This window comes from Pristiophorus japonicus, chromosome 15, assembly GCF_044704955.1.
Source record: "Pristiophorus japonicus isolate sPriJap1 chromosome 15, sPriJap1.hap1, whole genome shotgun sequence".
Classification (NCBI taxonomy): Eukaryota; Metazoa; Chordata; class Chondrichthyes; family Pristiophoridae; genus Pristiophorus; species Pristiophorus japonicus.
In genome coordinates, this window is record NC_091991.1 from 468,462 (window position 1) to 486,361 (window position 17,900).

Consider the following 17,900-nt stretch of genomic DNA (forward strand, 5'->3'; position numbering starts at 1 on the left):
CACCTTTCTACCTCTCTTTCCTCCTTCAAGACGCTCCTTAAACCGACCTCTTTGACCAAGCTTTTAGTCACCTGCGCTAATTTCTTCTTATGCGGCTCAGTGTCAAATTTGTATCTCATAACGCTCCTGTGAAGCACCTTGGGATGTTTCACTACGTTAAAGGCGCTATATAAATACAAGTAGTTGTGGTTTGCAGTGGCAGGAGGTGGGTAACCAGAGGACACAGATTTAAGGTGATTGGCAAAAGACCAGAGGGGGATCTGAGGGAACATTGTTTTACGCAGTGAGTTGTTGGATCTGGAATGCGCTGCCTGAAAGGACGGTGGGAGCAGATTCCATCGTAACTTTCAAATGGGAATTGAAAGAAAAGAAAATGACAGGGCGATGGGGACAGACAGACGAGTGGGACTAATCGGATCGCTGTACCAGCGAGCCAGCGTGGGCACAATGGCCCGAATGATCTCCTTCTGTGCTGTTTCAGTTGCTACAGTCGTCTTTGGCAACACACTGTTTCTTTATGAAACTTTTTTTGGCGTCTTTCATGTTATTTTCTTGAGCTTTAAAAAAGATATATTTTTGATGGACTTGGAAGTGAAATTGTTTTTGGGCAGTAGCCCTGTGTCGTGTATTTGGCTCGAGTCTGTATCTGAAGCCTCATCGAGAGGTATACTCACACCTGCGAGGTGTGGCCTGGTGGCTGTTCTGGTTACACACAGCCACGCCCACACACGCTGATCGTCTGGTCATCCGTCGATTCTTCGCAGCAGGTTTGATTCAAAGTCACCGGACGGATTTCTGCACAGGAAATTGCTTTCATTGCTCCCCAACCCAGATGACAATTTGTGTTTTGCTCGGCTGGGGGGCGGGGGTTAACCCCGGGGTGATGCAGGGAGCCAGTGCATGGTGAAAGCAAATCGTTGCGGATACTGGAAATCTGAAAAAATAAACAGAAAATGCTGGAAATACTTGGCAGCTGCGCTCCCTCCCTGTAAGCTGCACATTGCTCCTGGTTCTTCCAGTGCGTGATCCCTTTACATTTCCGCGCATGCGCGGTACTTACAACAACAACTTGTATTTATATAGCACCTTTAACCATAGTGAAACGTCCCAAGGCGCTTCACAGGAGCGTTATGAGATACAAATTTGACACTGAGCCGCAGAAGTAGAAATTGAGCAACAGCTTGGTCAAAGAGATATGTTTTGAGAAGTGTCTTGAAGGAGAAAAGGGAGGTAGAGAGGTGGAGAGGTTTAGGGAGGGTGTTCCAGAGCTTGGGTGTTCCGATGGTGGAGCGATTATAATCAGGGATGCTCAGGAGGGCAGAATTTGAGGAGTGCAGATATCTCGGGGGGTTGTGGGGCTCTGGAGGAGATTACAGAGATAGGGAGGGGCGAGGGCATGTGGGGATTTGAAAAGAAGGATGAGAATTTTTAAATTGAGGCGTTGCTTAACCGGGAGCCAATGTAGGTCAGCGAAAAGCCGATCAGCGGCCGGCGTGGGACCTTTCCCATTGCACAGCCGTGCGGCTCAGCGGGAACACTGCTCGGCAGAGTTGGCAGTATCTGTGGAGATAGAAACAGAGTAATGTTTCAGGTGAGTGACCTTTCAACAGATGAAAGTGGTTGGGCCTCGGTTACACCGAAGTACTTCACCCAGTGTTTTAATCAGAGCATGATTGACGCCCCATCCACCACCTTCAACACTCACTCCCTCCACCACCGGCGCCCCCTGGCTGCAGTGTGTACCATCTACAAGATGCACTGCAGCAACTCGCCAAGGCTTCTTCGGCAGCATCTCCCAAACCCACGACCTCTACCACCTAGAAGGACAAGGGCAGCAGGTCCATGGGAACACCACCACCTCCACGTTCCCCTCCCAGTCACATACCATCCTGACTTGGAAATATATCGGCCGTTCCTTCATCGTCGCTGGGTCACAATCCTGGAACTCCCTCCCTAACAGCACTGTGGGAGCACCTTCACCACACGGACTGCAGCGGTTCAAGAAGGGGGTTCACCACCACCTTCTCAAGGGGCAGTTAGGGATGGGCAATAAATGCCGGCCTGGCCAGCGACGCCCACATTCCAGAATGAATTAAAAAAATTAAAATAAAAAATTTAAATGTTCAACATCCAGCCACGGTAAGATCAGACATTTAAGAAGAATGGTTACACAGCATTCAACCGTTTAAAATCAAACATTTTTATTTTCAGCCTGTGAATGAATTAAGGAGAGAGTGAGGCAGAAACTCTGTGACCTTTGTGGAAGAATTACCAGGAATTTGCCCCGGGTCTGGAATATTCCCAACTTTGCTTGGGGCAGAACCTTTGTCCTTCATCAAAAGACCACCTGAGTTGGGGGGAGGATGCGGGGGTGGGGGCGGGGAAGGTGCCCATAGGAGGGGACTCCAAGACTGGGGAGTTTCATTGTCCCCAGCCTCACAGAACAGTTGGGGCGGGTACGCTCCCTGAAAACTTTTTTTGCCACGGTAACGGTTCCAGGTGGGGTCTGCATTGTGGGGGGGGGGGGGGGAGGGCTTAGAGGTCAGGGCGGTGGAGGGGAGGAGGTCTGTATTGGGGAGGGTGGAGGGGCTGTGTGGGGAGAGGGTCTGTATTGGGGAGGGTGGAGGAGCTTTGGGGGGAGGGGGTCTGTATTGGGGAGGGTGGAGGAGCTTTGGGGGGAGGGGGTCTGTATTGGGGAGGGTGGAGGGGCTGTGGGGGGAGGGGTCTGTATTGGGGAGGGTGGAGGGGCTGTGGGGGGAGGGGGTCTGTATTGGGGAGGGTGGAGGGGCTGTGGGGGGAGGGGGTCTGTATTGGGGAGGGTGGAGGGGCTGTGGGGAGAGGGGGTCTGTATTGGGGAGGGTGGAGGGGCTGTGAGGGGAGGGGGTCTGTATTGGGGAGGGTGGAGGGGCGGAGGGGGGGAGGAGGTCTGTATTGGGGAGAGTGGAGGGGTTGTGGGGGGAGGGGGTCTGTATTGGGGAGGGTGGAGGGGCGGAGGGGGGGAGGGGGTCTGTATTGGGGAGGGTGGAGGGGCTGTGGGGGGAGGGGGTCTCAGCCCCAAACAAATGTTGGTGTTGGTGACCTAGGGATCTGGGGATTTGCATTCCCATCGCACCTTTCATAAGGTCCCAAAGCGCATTACAGCCAATGAGGTACTTTTGAAGTGTAGTCACTGTTGTAATGTAGGAAACACAGCAGCCAGTTTGCGCACAGCAAGCTCCCACACACAGCAATGTGATAATGACCAGATAATCTGTTTTTGTTATGTTGATTGAGGGATAAATATTGGCCCCAGCACACCGAGGATAACTCCCCTGCTCTTCTTCAAAATAGTGCCATGGGATCTTTTACACCCACCTGAGAGAGCAGACGGGGCCTCGGTTTAACGTCTCATCCGAAAGACAGCACCTCCGACAGTGCGGCACTCCTTCAGCACTGCACTGGGAGTGTCAGCCTGGATTATGTGCTCAAGTCCCTGGAGTGGGACTTGAACCCACAACTTTCGGACTCAGAGGCGAGAGTGCTGCCCACTGAGACACGGCTGACACTTATGCCTTCTTGCATTGGCTGATTTATTTCCTGGTACAGCCATTATTAACTTGCTCAGAAAACCCCATGGCAGAGCTAGCATGGTGGACCCAGTGACTGTGTTGGAGGCAGTATATTTTACTGTGGACAGAATAGCATCACATTTTTGAAAGCCAATATAAGCATTTTATGCTTTCTCCCTTGGAGAATCAGTAAAACCGATAGAGCGGGCAGGTAAATACAAATAGCAGCCACGGACTGACTTGGAGACGGCTCTCAGTATAAATCTTGAACGGCTGCATTCAGTCCAGATCGCCCTGACTCAAACTGCAGGAGATCACCGGGGGGTTTGTGAACACAAACAGAAAAAAACTCAATGAGCCGCACCAGCGAGAGTCGGATCCGACAGAATCTGCAACAGTTTAGTCCCCTACAGGGAGAAAAGTTTGGGTGTCAAAATACTGGAATCCAGACTATTCAGAACGTGAATTTTGAAGGCAAAAGCAGGGAGAGTGCGGATTGTGAATGAACTTTTCTGCAAACACAAAATCGCAGGATGTAGAGGAAGAAAGATTTGCATTTATATAGCGCCTTTCACGACCTCAGGACATCCCAAAGTGCTTTACAGCCAATGAAGTACTTTTGGAGTGTAGTCACTGTAGTAATGTGGGAAATGCAGCAGCCAATTTGTGCACAGCAAGCTCCCACAAACACCAATGAGATAATGGCCCAATAATCTTTTTTTTTACTGATGTTGGTTGGGGGATAAATATTGACCAGGACACCAGAGAGAACTCCCCTGCTCTTCTTTGAAATAGTGCCGTGGGATCTTTTCCATCCACCTGAGAGAGGGATAACTGCACCGAGGTTCGCGCGCCAAGTCACCATGCAGTCTGTCTGCTTGAAAGTGTTCATATGTGGGCATAGGTTGAGCAGAGCATGGATTTCCTGTGGTGCCCCACATGGTCCAATAGACGCTCCGTAATGAACAATGGCCACTTAGGCGCGATGCTGTCAATAACTGTGACCCAGAAAGAGTCAATGTCTTCGGTGGATTAAAGGGAGTTCTTACGGTGTCCTGGCCAATATTTATCCCTCAACCAAGCCCGAAAAATAGATGATCAGGTCAGTTATTTAATATGCTGTTTGTGGGAGCTTGCTGTGCGCAAATTGGCTGCCACATTTTGCTACATTACAACAGTGCCTACACTGTTAAAGTATTTCATTGGCTGTAATGGCCCATGGGTGCCCTGCAGTCATGCAAGGTGCTATATCAATTCAAATTATTCATTTTTTTGTCTGTGCCTCAACACAATGTGATCAGAGATAGTTACAGCACGGAAGGAGGCCATTCGGCCCATCGTGTCCGCGCCGGCCGACCAAGAGCTACCCAGCCTAATCCCACTTTCCAGCTCTCGGTCCGTAGCCCTGCAGGTTACAGCACTTCAGGTGCACATCCAGGTACTGTTTAAATGTGCTGAGGGTTTCTGCCTCTACCACCCTTTCAGACAGTGAGTTCCAGATCCCCACCACCCTCTGGGTGAAGACATTTCCCCTCAAATCCCCTCTAAACCTTCCCCCAATTACTTTTAATCTATGCCCCCTGGACCCCTCTGCTCAGGGAAATAGATCCTTCCTATCCACTCTATCCAGGTCCCTCAAAATTTTATACACCTGAATAAGGTCTCCCCTCAGCCTCCTGGTTCCAAAGAAAACAACTCCAGCCTATCCAATCTTTCCTCATTGCTAAAATTCTCCACTCCTGGCAACATCCTTGTAAACCTCCTCTGTTCCCTCTCGAGTGCGATCACATCTTTCCTGTAATGTGGTGACCAGAACTGCACGCAGTACTCCAGCTAAGACCAAACTAGTGTTATAATGATATCTTGATAACTGGGGGACAGTACTGTGCGGCAAGATCCATGGCGTGGCCCTGGACAATGTGGACCATTTCCCATACCTCGGGAGCCTCTTATCAACAAGAGCAGGCATTGACGACGAGATCCAACACCGCCTCCAGTGCGTCAGTGCAGCCTTCGGCTGCCTGAGGAAAAGAGTGTTTGAAGATCAGTCCCTCAAAACTGTCACCAACTGTCAGGGCTGTAGTATACCCGCCCTCCTGTATGACTCAGAGACATGGACCATGTACAGCAGACACCTCAAGTCGCTGGAGAAATACCACCAACGATGTCTCCGCAAGATCCTACAAATCCCCTGGGAGGACAGACGCACCAACATTAGCGTCCTTGACCAGGCCAACATCCCCAGCAGTGAAGCACTGACCACACTTGATCAGCTCCGCTGGGTGGGCCACATTGTCCGCATGTCAGACACGAGACTCACAAAGCAAGCGCTCTACTCGGAGCTCCTTCATGGCAAATGAGCCAAAGGTGGGCAGCGGAAACGTTACACGGACACCCTCAAAGCCTCCCAGATAAAGTGCGACATCCCCACTGACACCTGGGAGTCCCTGGCCAAAGACCGCCCTAAATGGAGGAAGCGCATCTGGGAGGGCGCTGAGCACCTCGAGTCTCATCGCCGAGAGCATGCAGAAACCAAGCGCAGGCAGTGGAAGGAACTTGCAGCAAACCAGTCCCACCCACCCTTTCCCTCAACGACTGTCTGTCCCACCTGAGACAGAGTCTGTGGCTCTCGTATTGGACTGTTCAGCCACCAAAGAACTCACTTCAGGAGTGGAAGCAAGTCTTCCTCGATTCCGAGGACTGCCTATGATGATGATTATGATGATAGTGATATGAGCCATTCCAGGAACTGCCGCACTATGAGGAGAGACATATCGGTGCTGTGTTAATCCTGGCCTGCTCCTACACAGTGACTTTAGCAGCTAGTTCAAAGCACATAGACAAATGACAGGGAGCCGGGGGTGGAGGATAATGTGTGGTATGGGCAGAACTACACGGAAGAGAATGAGCCTGTTATCATTAGGATAAACGTTCTAATTCCCACAGCGGGAAGGATGCGGAGTGAGATCTCCACCTAACCTGTCACGTTCCCACCGAGTGTCTGCTTTTGCTGCTCCTTACCGCACACGTGCCCAGCTCCCGCCTACCTGTGCATCAGGCTGCCCGTGAAGCTCATCAGTATACAGGGGCAATCTCCCAGCTCTTTAAAAAGCTTTGGTACCAAAGCTAGACAGGAATTTCAGCTGGCAGTCCACAAAACAGGACGGCACATGACCAGAAGGGGTGCTGAGAGTCTACCGATTCTTAAAAAGTTGCCTTTCTGATTTCCTATGATGTCGCACGAGAGGAAACGCAGAAGACCAAATGGTTGCAGAAGCTCTCCGCCACTGGGGCTTTCCCTTACCTGATGTCTGAGTCTGCTACACACAGAGAGAGTGTGATTGCTGTGATTACACACATCAAACACAAACAGTTAGTGTACAGGTACAGCATGTAATCAGGAAGGCAAATGGAATAGAGTATAAAAGTCTGCTACAACTGTACAGGGTATTGGTGAGGCCACACCTGGCGTACTACGTACAGTTTTGGTCTCTGTATTTAAGGAAGGGTCATCATCATTATCATCATAGGCAATCCCTCGGAATTGAGGAAGACTTGCTTCCACTCCTGAAGTGAGTTCTTAGGTGGCTGAACAGTCCAATACGAGAGCCACAGACTCTGTCACAGGTGGGACAGACAGTCGTTGAGGGAAGGGGAGGGTGGGACTGGTTTGCCGCACGCTCCTTTCGCTGCTTGCGCTTGATTTCTGCACGCTCGCGGTGATGAGACTCGAGGTGCTCAGCGCCCTTCCGGATGCACTTCCTCCACTTAGGGCGGTCTTGGGCCAGGGATTCACAGGTGTCGGTGGGGATGTTGCACTTTATCAGGGAGGCTTTGAGGGTGTCCTCGTAACGTTTCCGCTGCCCATGAAGGAGCTCCAAGTAGAGCACTTGCTTTGTGAGTCTCGTTTCTGGCATGCGGACTATGTGGCCTGCCCAGCGGAGCTAATCGAGTGTGGTCAGTGCTTCAATACTGGGGATGTTGGCCTGGTCAAGGACACTGATATTGGTGCGTCTGTCCTCCCAGGGGATTTGTAGGATCTTGCGGAGACATCGTTGGTGGTATTTCTCTAGCAACTTGGTCCATGTCCCTGAGCCATACAGGAGGGTGGGTATTACTACAGCCCTGTAGACCATGAGCTTGGTGGCAGTTTGGAGGGTCTGGTGTTCAAATACTTTTTTCCTCAGGCGACTGAAGGCTGCACTGGCATGCTGGAGGCGGTGTTGAATCTCGTCGTCGATGCCTGCTCTTGTTGATAAGAGGCTCCCGAGGTATGGGAAGTGGTCCACATTGTCCAGGGCCGCGCCGTGGATCTTGATGACTGGGGGGCAGTGCTGTGTGGCGAGGACAGGCTGGTGGAAGACCTTTGTCTTACGGATGTTTATCGTAAGGCCCATGCTTTCATACGCCTCAATAAATATGTCGACTATATCCTGGAGTGCAACCTCTGTATGTGCGCAGACGCAGACGTTGTCCGCGTACTGTAGCTCGACGACAGAGGTTGGGGTGGTCTTGGACCTGGCCTGGAGATGGCGAAGGTTGAACAGGTTCCTACTGGTTCTGTAGTTTAGTTCCATTCCAGCGGGGAGCTTGTTGACTGTGAGGTGGAGCATACTTGCATTGGAGGCAGTTCAGAGAAGGTTCACTCAGTTGATTCCGGAAATGCGGGGTTTGACTTATGAGGATAGTTTGAGTAGGTTGGGCCTAAACACATTGGAGTTCAGAAGAATGAGAGGTAATCTTATCGAAACATATAAGATAATGAGGGGTCTCAACAAGGTGGATGCTGAGAGAATATTTCCACTCATAGGGGAAACTAAAACTAGGGGACATAGTCTCAGAATAAGGGGCCGCCCATTTAAAACTGAGATGAGGAGGAATTTCTTCTTTCAGAGGGTTGTAAATCTGTGTAATTCTCTGCCCCAGAGAGCTGTGGAGGCTGGGTCATTGAATATATTTAAGGTGGGGATAGGCAGATTTTTGAGCGATAAGGGAGTAAAGGATTATGGGGAGTGGGCGGGGAAGTGGAGCTGAGTCCATGATCCATCAGCCATGATCTTATTGAATGGCGGAGCAGGCTCAAGGGGCCGAATGGCCGACTCCTGCTCTTATTTCTTATGTTTATATGTTCTTATACAACCCATTATTGTTGAATTATGGTCGGAGATGAATTAGACGGACTGTGGTCTTTGTTCCCACGAGCAATTCCTACATTCCTAAAACAAAAACAGAAGAAATCACTAAAAGCTAAAGGGAAAAAAAACAAGACTGTTCACAATTAAAATTAGCCAAGAGCAAAGGACAATGGTGCAGATTTTCCAGCGTTAATACACTAATTTCTGGGGTGTAAAGGATAACCAGTGGGTGGAGATCAGAGGCCGTGCTGCCCACACATATTCCGGGGTTTCTCTGAGTGAGGTGAAGCCCGGATCTGGCACAAAGCTGTCGCTGGAATGGTAGGTAATGAGTTAGGACTAACATCACCATGCCTCCTGACTCATTTTTATGGGTCTCCATTTGTCAGATGACGGGCTCACGGCCTCAGTCCTTGTACCCAACCCCCTCAGATCACAGGACATTCGACAGCACCTCCCAAATCCACGGCCTCCGCCACTGAGGACAAGAGACAGGGTGCATGGGAACACCATCACCTCCAAGTTCCCCTCCAAGTCACACACACACCATCCTGACTTGGACACAGGGCTAAAGGGAGTGGATCGTTCTTTCACAGAGCCGGCACAGGCTCGATGGGCCGAATGGCCTCCTACTGGGCTGTGTGATTCTACGATTCGAGCTAAATTTAGCAATTCCCAGGTTAATCAGCGATTGGTCAATGCTGTTTCAATTGTTAGAATCCATGACTTCCCTCCCTAACAGCACTGTGGGAACACCTTCACCACACGGACTGCAGCGGTTCAAGAAGGCGGCTCACCACCACCTTCTCACGGGGCAGTTAGGGATGGGCAATAAATGCCGGTCTTGCCAGCGACGCCCACATCCCGAGAATGAATAAAAGAAGGACCTGGTAGCAAACTCCTGGAAGCACTAAAAAGGTGCGTAGTTATTTATTGTTACACCAGGCCAGGAGGACTAGCATCAGCGCTATATTTAGACAGACAGAAAGAAACACTTTTGTGTAGTCACTGTTGTAATGTGGGAAACGCAGCAGCCAATTTGCACACAGCAAGCTCCCACAACAAGCAACGTGATAATGACCAGATAATCTGTTTTTGTTATGTTGACTGAGGGATAGATATTGGCCCCAGGACACCGGGGATAACTCCCCTGCTCTTCTTCGAAATAGTGTCAAGGAATCTTTTACATCAGCCTGAGAGAGCAGACAGGGCCTTGGTTTAACGTTTCATCTGAAAGACTCCATCTCCGACAGTGCAGCGCTCCCTCAGCCTAGATTTTAGTAGCTAGAAGACTCTGAAGACAACAGCCATTGCCACGACTGCAGCCCTTCCTGCACCAGGATAGTGTCAGGGCTACTGAAATAGGTTGAGCCTGATTAATAAAGTTAGATTGAGGTCCCACCAGGCACTTCAGATGCACTGCACCCAACTTGTGTTTAGGCACAGGGTGGTTTTGATGGGGTGCGATCAGGCACTGAAAATTGTCCTTGCGATCTTTTACAAGTTTAGGAAAGGTAAAGTGAGGATTTCAATGTAATAGTTTGTTAGTCTAATAACTTGAATATCGGGCCAAAGATTGCAGTGGGAGGCTTCCTGCGGGCAGACACCACCGACCGAGATCTTTTTGACAAAATTCCGTGGTGGTCCCGGAGGAACGAGCACTTGCTCTCCAAGGCCTAGCTGTACATCCCAGCGCAGAGGCCCACGCTTCCCAGGATCATATGCTCATCTTGGGATCACGTGGGCCTGGCCCACCAATCACAATGTAGTATTCTCATTGACAGTAATGGGCTCCATGCTTCCATTACTATCAATGAGAATATCCTAATATAAAAAAATACAAACATAAATAAAAAAAACACTTCACTTTTTTTTAATTAACAGAAATTAAAATTAAATTCAACAGTTTAATAAAAAAATATATATTTTTAAAAAATATATGTTTTAATAGTGTTAAACATAAACTTACCTTCATGGCAGGGTTTTAATATAGAAACAATTAATAAAATTCTATCGGCTACCGGGTGTAAGAGTTGGGTTAAGAGGATGCTTTCAAAAAGTCAGCCATGGAAAAAGTGTGAAAGGGGTAGGGTGAGAGACGAAAGCATTGTGAGAGAGGACCATTCTCTGGGTGCGGCCTCTCAGCAGGATAACGAGTGGGTATCATTTCTCCTGTCGAGAGTTTAGTGGAATCATACTACTATAATCAGAATGATTGCTCTATTTTAAATATCATTGGAGGGGTGGGAGAAAAATTAAGAAAATCCTGCATTAGCCCATCTTTAGTGAGGACTTTACTGTCGGGGTAAGTATTGTGAATGGAAGAGTGGACAAGGGAGAACCAGTTGATGTAGTGTACTTGGACTTTCAGAAGGCTTTCGACAAGGTCCCACACAAGAGATTAATGTGCAAAGTTAAAGCACATGGCATTGGGGGTAGTGTGCTGACGTGGATTGAGAACTGGTTGGCAGACAGGAAGCAAAGAGTAGGAGTAAATGGGTACTTTTCAGAATGGCAGGCAGTGACTAGTGGGGTACCGCAAGGTTCTGTGATGGGGCCCCAGCTGTTTACATTGTACATTAATGATTTAGACGAGGGGATTAAATGTAGTATTTCCAAATTTGAGGATGACGCTAAGTTGGGTGGCAGTGTGAGCTGCGAGGAGGATGCTATGAGGCTGCAGAGTGACTTGGATAGGTTAGGTGAGTGGGCAAATGCGTGGCAGATGAAGTAGAATTGGATAAATGTGAGATTATCCACTTTGGTGGTAAAAACAGAGAGACAGACTATTATTTGAATGGTGACAGATTAGGAAAAGGGGAGGTGCAACGAGACCTGGGTGTCATGGTACATCAGTCATTGAAGGTTGGCATGCAGGTACAGCAAGCAGTTAAGAAAGCAAATGGCATGTTGGCCTTCATAGCGAGGGGATTTGAGTACAGGGGCAGAGAGGTGTTACTACAGTTGTTCAGAGCCTTGGTGAGGCTACACCTGGAGTATTGTGTACAGTTTTGGTCTCCTAACTTGAGGAAGGACATTCTTGCTATTGAGGGAGTGCAGCGAAGGTTCACCAGACTGATTCCCGGGATGGCGGGACTGACCTATCAAGAAAAACTGGATCAACTGGGCTTGTAGTCACTGGAGTTCAGAAGAATGAGAGGGGATCTCATAGAAACGTTTAGACAGGTTAGATGCAGGAAGAATGTTCCCAATGTTGGGGAAGTCCAGAACCAGGGGTCACAGTCTAAGGATAAGGGGTAAACCATTTAGGACCGAGATGAGGAGAAACTTCTTCACCCAGAGAGTGGTGAACCTGTGGAATTCTCTACCACAGAAATTTGTTGAGGCCAATTCACTAAATATATTCAAAAAGGAGTTAGATGAAGTCCTTACTACTTGGGGGATCAAGAGGTATGGCGAGAAAGCAGGAATGGGGTACTGAAGTTGCATGTTCAGCCATGAACTCATTGAATGGCGGTGCAGGCTAGAAGGGCCAAATGGCCTACACCTGCATCTATTTTCTATGAAGGACATTTGCTGGGCAAGGGTTGGGCAAATAGCCCAAATCTCCGCCTGCGAAGGCCCTCTCCTGGGGAGACGCGCGATCTGTCAAAAGAAAGATGCAAGTACTGGGTTTGGGCTCATGTGCAATGCGTGCCTAAATCTGGAACTTGTGGGGCCTCTTTGGGCAAGTGTGCACATCCGAAGAGGTTTGAGTAGGGGAGATTGAGTAGAACAAGCAATCACTCTTGGGGCTGGACAGTGAAACCCACGAGGGGTCAGAAGTGTTTGCAAATATGGGAACGATTATCGTTTGTAGAAGCAGCCTCCAGCTAGGTAGGCTTTCTCTCGATCGCGGCTCAAAGACATTCTCACAAAGATTTACATTCATAGTCCAGTGAAATGTTCTTTCTTTAATTAACCTTTCCGGTCACACAGTTTGCTCTTCGAGACTGACATACTGATTTACAAAGGAGGGTAGTGTTATCTGTTGACGTCTGTTTATCTGTAAACCTTTCAAAAGGCCTGCCCCTCCCTCCCAGTATGCTCATGTGATAGGATCATCATCATCATCATCGGCAGTCCCTCGAAACGAGGATGACTTGTTTCCACGCCAAAAAAAAGGGATGAGTTCACAGGTGTTTCGAATGAAGAACCCGAACTACATCCTGAAGGGTGGAAGATGCCTGTGCGTGGATTTTGTTAGCGTGAGGTGACCGTTGCACACCAGCCAACACACGGGCTTGACAGAGCTAGGTCTTGGTCCAGTGGCAAAGGTTATCCAGGACAACTGGAGACCTGCTTACCCCGATGACATTACACTCCTCAGCTCTGTTGCGAATGTATACACGTACAGGAAGTGTGCCCAGACAGATAGCCATTCCAATCTAAGGAAAGAGAGACAAATGCTGAAGGTGCCCCTGACATGCTTGATGTTTATGGGGTAATATTATGCTTCTCCTGCAGAAGAGTTGGGTTGTCACAAATCTTTTAAATAGATTTTGAATAAGAGGGAGCCGTGGTTGGAACTATGGGGGCATATACCTTCTTCGGCAGCTCCTCCCAAACCCGTGACCTCTACCACCTAGAAGGACAAGGGCAGCAGGCGCATGGGAACACCACCACCTCCACGTTCCCCTCCCAGTCACACACCATCCTGACTTGGAAATATATCGTCCGTTCTTTCATCGTCGCTGGGTCACAATCCTGGAACTCCCTCCCTAACAGCACTGTGGGAGCACCTTAACCACACGGACTGCAGCGGTTCAAGAAGGCGGCTCACCACCACCTTCTCAAGGGGCAATTAGGGATGGGCACTAGTTTGAACATCTCCATTGTCAGCCGTGGCTCAGTGAGCAGCACTCTCGCATCTGAGTCAAAAGGTTGCGGGTTCAAGTCCCACTCCAGGGACTTGAGCACAAATATCTAGGCTGACACTCCCAGTGCGGTGCCGATGGAGTGCTGCACTGTCGGAGGTGCTGTCTTTCGGATGAGATGTTAAACTGAGGCCCCGTCTGCTCTCTCAGGTAAACGATCCCACGGCACTATTTTGAAGAAGAGCAGGGGCGTTATCCCCGGTGTCCTGGGCCAATATTTATCCCTCAATCAACATAACAAAAACAGATTATCTGGTCATTATCACATTGCTGTGTGTGGGAGCTTGCTTTGTGCAAATTGGTTTCCCACATGACAACAGTGACTACACTCCAAAAGTACATCATTGGCTGGTCATGAAAGGCGCTATATAAATGCAAGACTTTTATACCAAATTAAACTTATCCGATTCGTTGAAACCGCTAGCTGGGAAACCCAGTAAAATAATCGTAGTGGCACCATATTAAAAAAGAATAATTGAATCTGCTTGCAGTTAACCAGATTGTGTAACCTGAGATTAAGTGCCATTAGTGTCATTGTGTCTCGCTGCAGTTTACACATTCCCTACCCTGTTAATTTTGCTTTACAATTGACACATGCTTCATGAAGTTGCAGGTCAATGTCACAGCCTCTGATTCACTCACTCAGTGCCGCTGTTGAAGCTGACTGAATGACTTTGGGCATTGTCGGATTTACAGGAAGTGTGAGTGTTTGCTAATTGTAGCCAGTGAAGGGGGTTGGGATAGAGATGACTTCATCTCTCACTCGTGTGGGTGTGAGCTGCTGTATAACCGCGTCTGATTTGCCAACAGGTCGTTGAACTGCTCTGGAACCAGAAAATAGTTAACTTGCTGCCACTCAGGCGGGTCCCCTTCGCTCTCTCTGTACAGAGGGAGAAGTCTTTGTTTTGGCAGTGCAGTGAGGTTCACAGCCAAGTATCTGGAGAGAAGTACAGACAGGCAAGGAGAGAGAGAGAGGGGCACAGGCAGGGACATCATGTGTAATGTCAACACTTGAGCTGAAAGTCTTGATGTGAAGCTGAGACTGAGCAGATCCAAGCTCCCGGGTCCCGCTGGACCTCAGCGGGGAAAGAGCTTGTTGTATTGGAGCCTCCCCGTGCCCGAATACTGAGAGTTATTGGAGCTTCCCCGTGCCCGAATACTGAGAGATTTCCTCGCGTGTGCTGCACAGACAGCCCTCTCTGCAGATGACGTGGAACAGCACTATGAGCAGCGGCTACAGCAGCCTGGAAGAGGACTCCGAGGAGTTTTTCTTCACTGCCAGAACTTCCTTCTTCAAGAAACCTCAGGCGAAGCCTAAACCGCAGCCAGTAAGTTCAGCGTTTCTTTTGTCACAGCAATGTTGGTAGCTAGATTGGACCCCCAATGTGGGCTGCAATATATAATAAATATATAACAATTGGTAAAGTGTCTTTAGAAACTCTACAGAAACTGTACCACGCACAGTAACTGTTTTTAGGTGTGAGTGTGAGTGAAGCCTTTGAACTGTACAACTCCTCCCAGATCACCGGCTTTTATGCCTTTTTGGCCTCTGGCCATATTTTTTTTCTCTCCACAAAGATTTTATTTTCTCTGGCATAACCTTTGATATTTTAAGGTATTTTATTGTAGAAAGCGAAGCAGGCAATAAGGTTGGTACCGACATACAGCTTTACTGCCTTGTTGAATGAGGCACTTCTGTCCAATTCAAGGCACCCTCAGTGCTTACAATCACCGTCAGATTATGTAGGTGTGCTGCAATAGATGACTAATTCTGATGTTTATTTATATCTCGTGTAGTCACTGGTTGAGGTTAAACAGAACATGCTTGTATCTTTAGTATGTGCGATCAGTGACAACATGTTAAGTTAACACACTGTGTCTGTCCACTCCTTTATTACATTCACATGAGTTGCAGGCACCAGCAGATAATGGGCTCTCTTTTATTAATACTTTAGCCCAAGTTAAACACGCACCTCTCTTTTTTGCCATTTCTTGGAGGAGGATTCCGTTCTTTCTCTACCCTTCCCTCCTAAGGTGCTGGCTTCTTGTTGGGGTATACGTTCACAGGCACCCTGGATTGCACTTTTGTATTTATTTGTTGCTGGGATTGTTGGCAAGGCTGGCATTTATTGCCATAACTAATTGTGTGCCACCCAAGTGAGTCAGAAAGTCCGCAGGCTGGCTGACTGGGTGATATCTCATCTTAGCCCATTCAGCCCCTCCAGCCTGTGCTGCCATTCAATTCGGCCATAGTCCGAAGGACAGTTCATTTAAAAGACTCAGCATAACTTCACATCTCATCACCATAGGATGCAATGCTTTTTTAAAAAAGAAATTGCTTTTGGGCCGCATGCCACACTGACAAAGCAGTATTCACTGCCCAACAATGGATGACTGGAGGAGATTCGAGTTGAATTTATATCCCAACCTGATGGCCCTTGCTTCTAACATAATGAGCAGGAATCCTGGAGCAATTTTACCCATAAGCACTGAAGCAGGAAGATGGCAGGTTCAATTACTGCCTCTGGCCCAGGTCTACGATGGCTTCAGAAGGAGGCCATTTGGTCCATCGTGTTCGCTCTGGCCGACAAAGCATCACCCAGCCTAATCCCACTTTCCAGCTCTCGGTCCGTAGCCCTGCAGGTTACGGCACTTCAGGTGCACATCCAAGTACTTTTTAAATGTGGTGAGGGTTTCTGCCTCTACCACCCTTTCAGGCAGTGAGTTCCAGACCCCCACCACCCTCTGGGTGAATAAAGTTCTCCTCAACTTCCCTTCTACCAATTACTTTAAATCTATGCCTGCTATTCTCTATTCTTCTTCGGCAGTCCCTCGGAGCCGAGGATGACTTGCTTCCACACTAACATGAGTTCTCAGATGGCTGAGTCCAATGTGGGACCTACAGTCTCTGTCAGACGGTGGTTGAAGGGACGGGTGGGTGGGGTGCTTGGGTTGTCGTACCCTCCTTCCGCTGTTTGTACTTGGCTTCTGCGTGCTCCCTATTGCAGTGCTGCTGGAAAATGTGTGAATGGGTTGGTGATCAATAGGATGGACTCAAAGAAATACTCCTATTGTGGTTGAATAGCTTGCATCTTAGCGAAGGTTCACCAGACTGATTCCCGGGATGGCGGGACTGACCTATCAAGAAAGACTGGATCAACTGGGCTTGTATTCACTGGAGTTCAGAAGAATGAGAGGGGATCTCATAGAAACGTTTAAAATTCTGACGGGTTTAGACAGGTTAGATGCAGGAAGAATGTTCCCAATGTTGGGGAAGTCCAGAACCAGGGTTCACAGTCTAAGGATAAGGGGTAAGCCATTTCGGACCGAGATGAGGAGAAACTTCTTCACCCAGAGAGTGGTGAACCTGTGGAATTCTCTACCACAGAAAGTTGTTGAGGCCAATTTATTAAATATATTCAAAAAGGAGTTAGATGTAGTTCTTACTACTAGGGGGATCAAGGGGTATGGCGAGAAAGCAGGAATGGGGTACTGAAGTTGCATGTTCAGCCATGAACTCATTGAATGGCGGTGCAGGCTAGAAGGGCCGAATGGCCTACTCCTGCACCTATTTTCTATGTTTTTTTTTCTATCTTCCACCACCTAGACTGGCAAATGAAGAATGGCCCCTTTGGGAGAGGAGGTATCTGCGGGCTGCCAGTGCCTGTTAAAATTGAGTACCTTCATGAAAAGACGGGGCAAAATTGGGGGATGGGCCTGGTTTCAGTCCACTCCATGTAAAATGTGCTTTGTGTCAATGAATTCTAATCAAATTGGGTCGGCCATTTAGGGCTGAGATGAGGAGAAATTTCTTCACTCAGAGGGTGGTGAATCTTTGGAATTCTCTACCCCAGAGGGCTGTGGGGGCTCAGCATCGAGTATATTCAAGGCTGCGATCGATAGATTTTTGGGCTCGAGGGGAATGAATGGATATGGGGATTGGGTGGGAAGATGGAGTTGGTCGAAGATCAGCCATGATCACATTGAATGACGGAGCAGGCTCGAGGGGCCGAATGGCCGACTCCTGCTCCTAATTCTCATGTTCATATGCTCGATAACCTAAATTTAGAGTACCAGATATCAAATTTCCACACTAGTGTTGACCTTGTATTTAGACTCATCACGCATTTCAGTTAACTTTAAGATACGAGATATATTTCATCAGGACTTCAAACAGGTTTAAACTGCATCATTGATTGCAGCACTGTTTTAGACTAGGACATAAAGGGCGTGCACTTCGAGATAAGAGACGTGCTGTGACTCCATGTGAACCGCAGGTTACATTGCCCCTTGTGGCTCAGGTTTTCAGTGTCTATTGTCGACAGTTCGTGAGCTTTAAG

At 48.6% G+C, this 17,900-nt stretch overlaps 1 protein-coding gene across 2 annotated transcripts in view; it reads left to right on the top strand.

The window, feature by feature from the left end:
- Positions 1–17,900, top strand: part of rassf3 (Ras association domain family member 3) — a 256,502-nt gene that overhangs the window by 147,028 nt on the left and 91,574 nt on the right. The window contains exon 1 of one of the 2 annotated variants that reach the window (XM_070900035.1): positions 14,337–14,888. The exons of the other annotated variant lie outside the window; for it this stretch is intronic. Coding sequence (XP_070756136.1) covers positions 14,766–14,888 — 123 coding nt within the window. The 5' untranslated portion in view covers positions 14,337–14,765. Of the gene's footprint in view, positions 1–14,336; positions 14,889–17,900 lie in introns of those variants that run through there. 2 annotated transcript variants of the gene reach the window in all.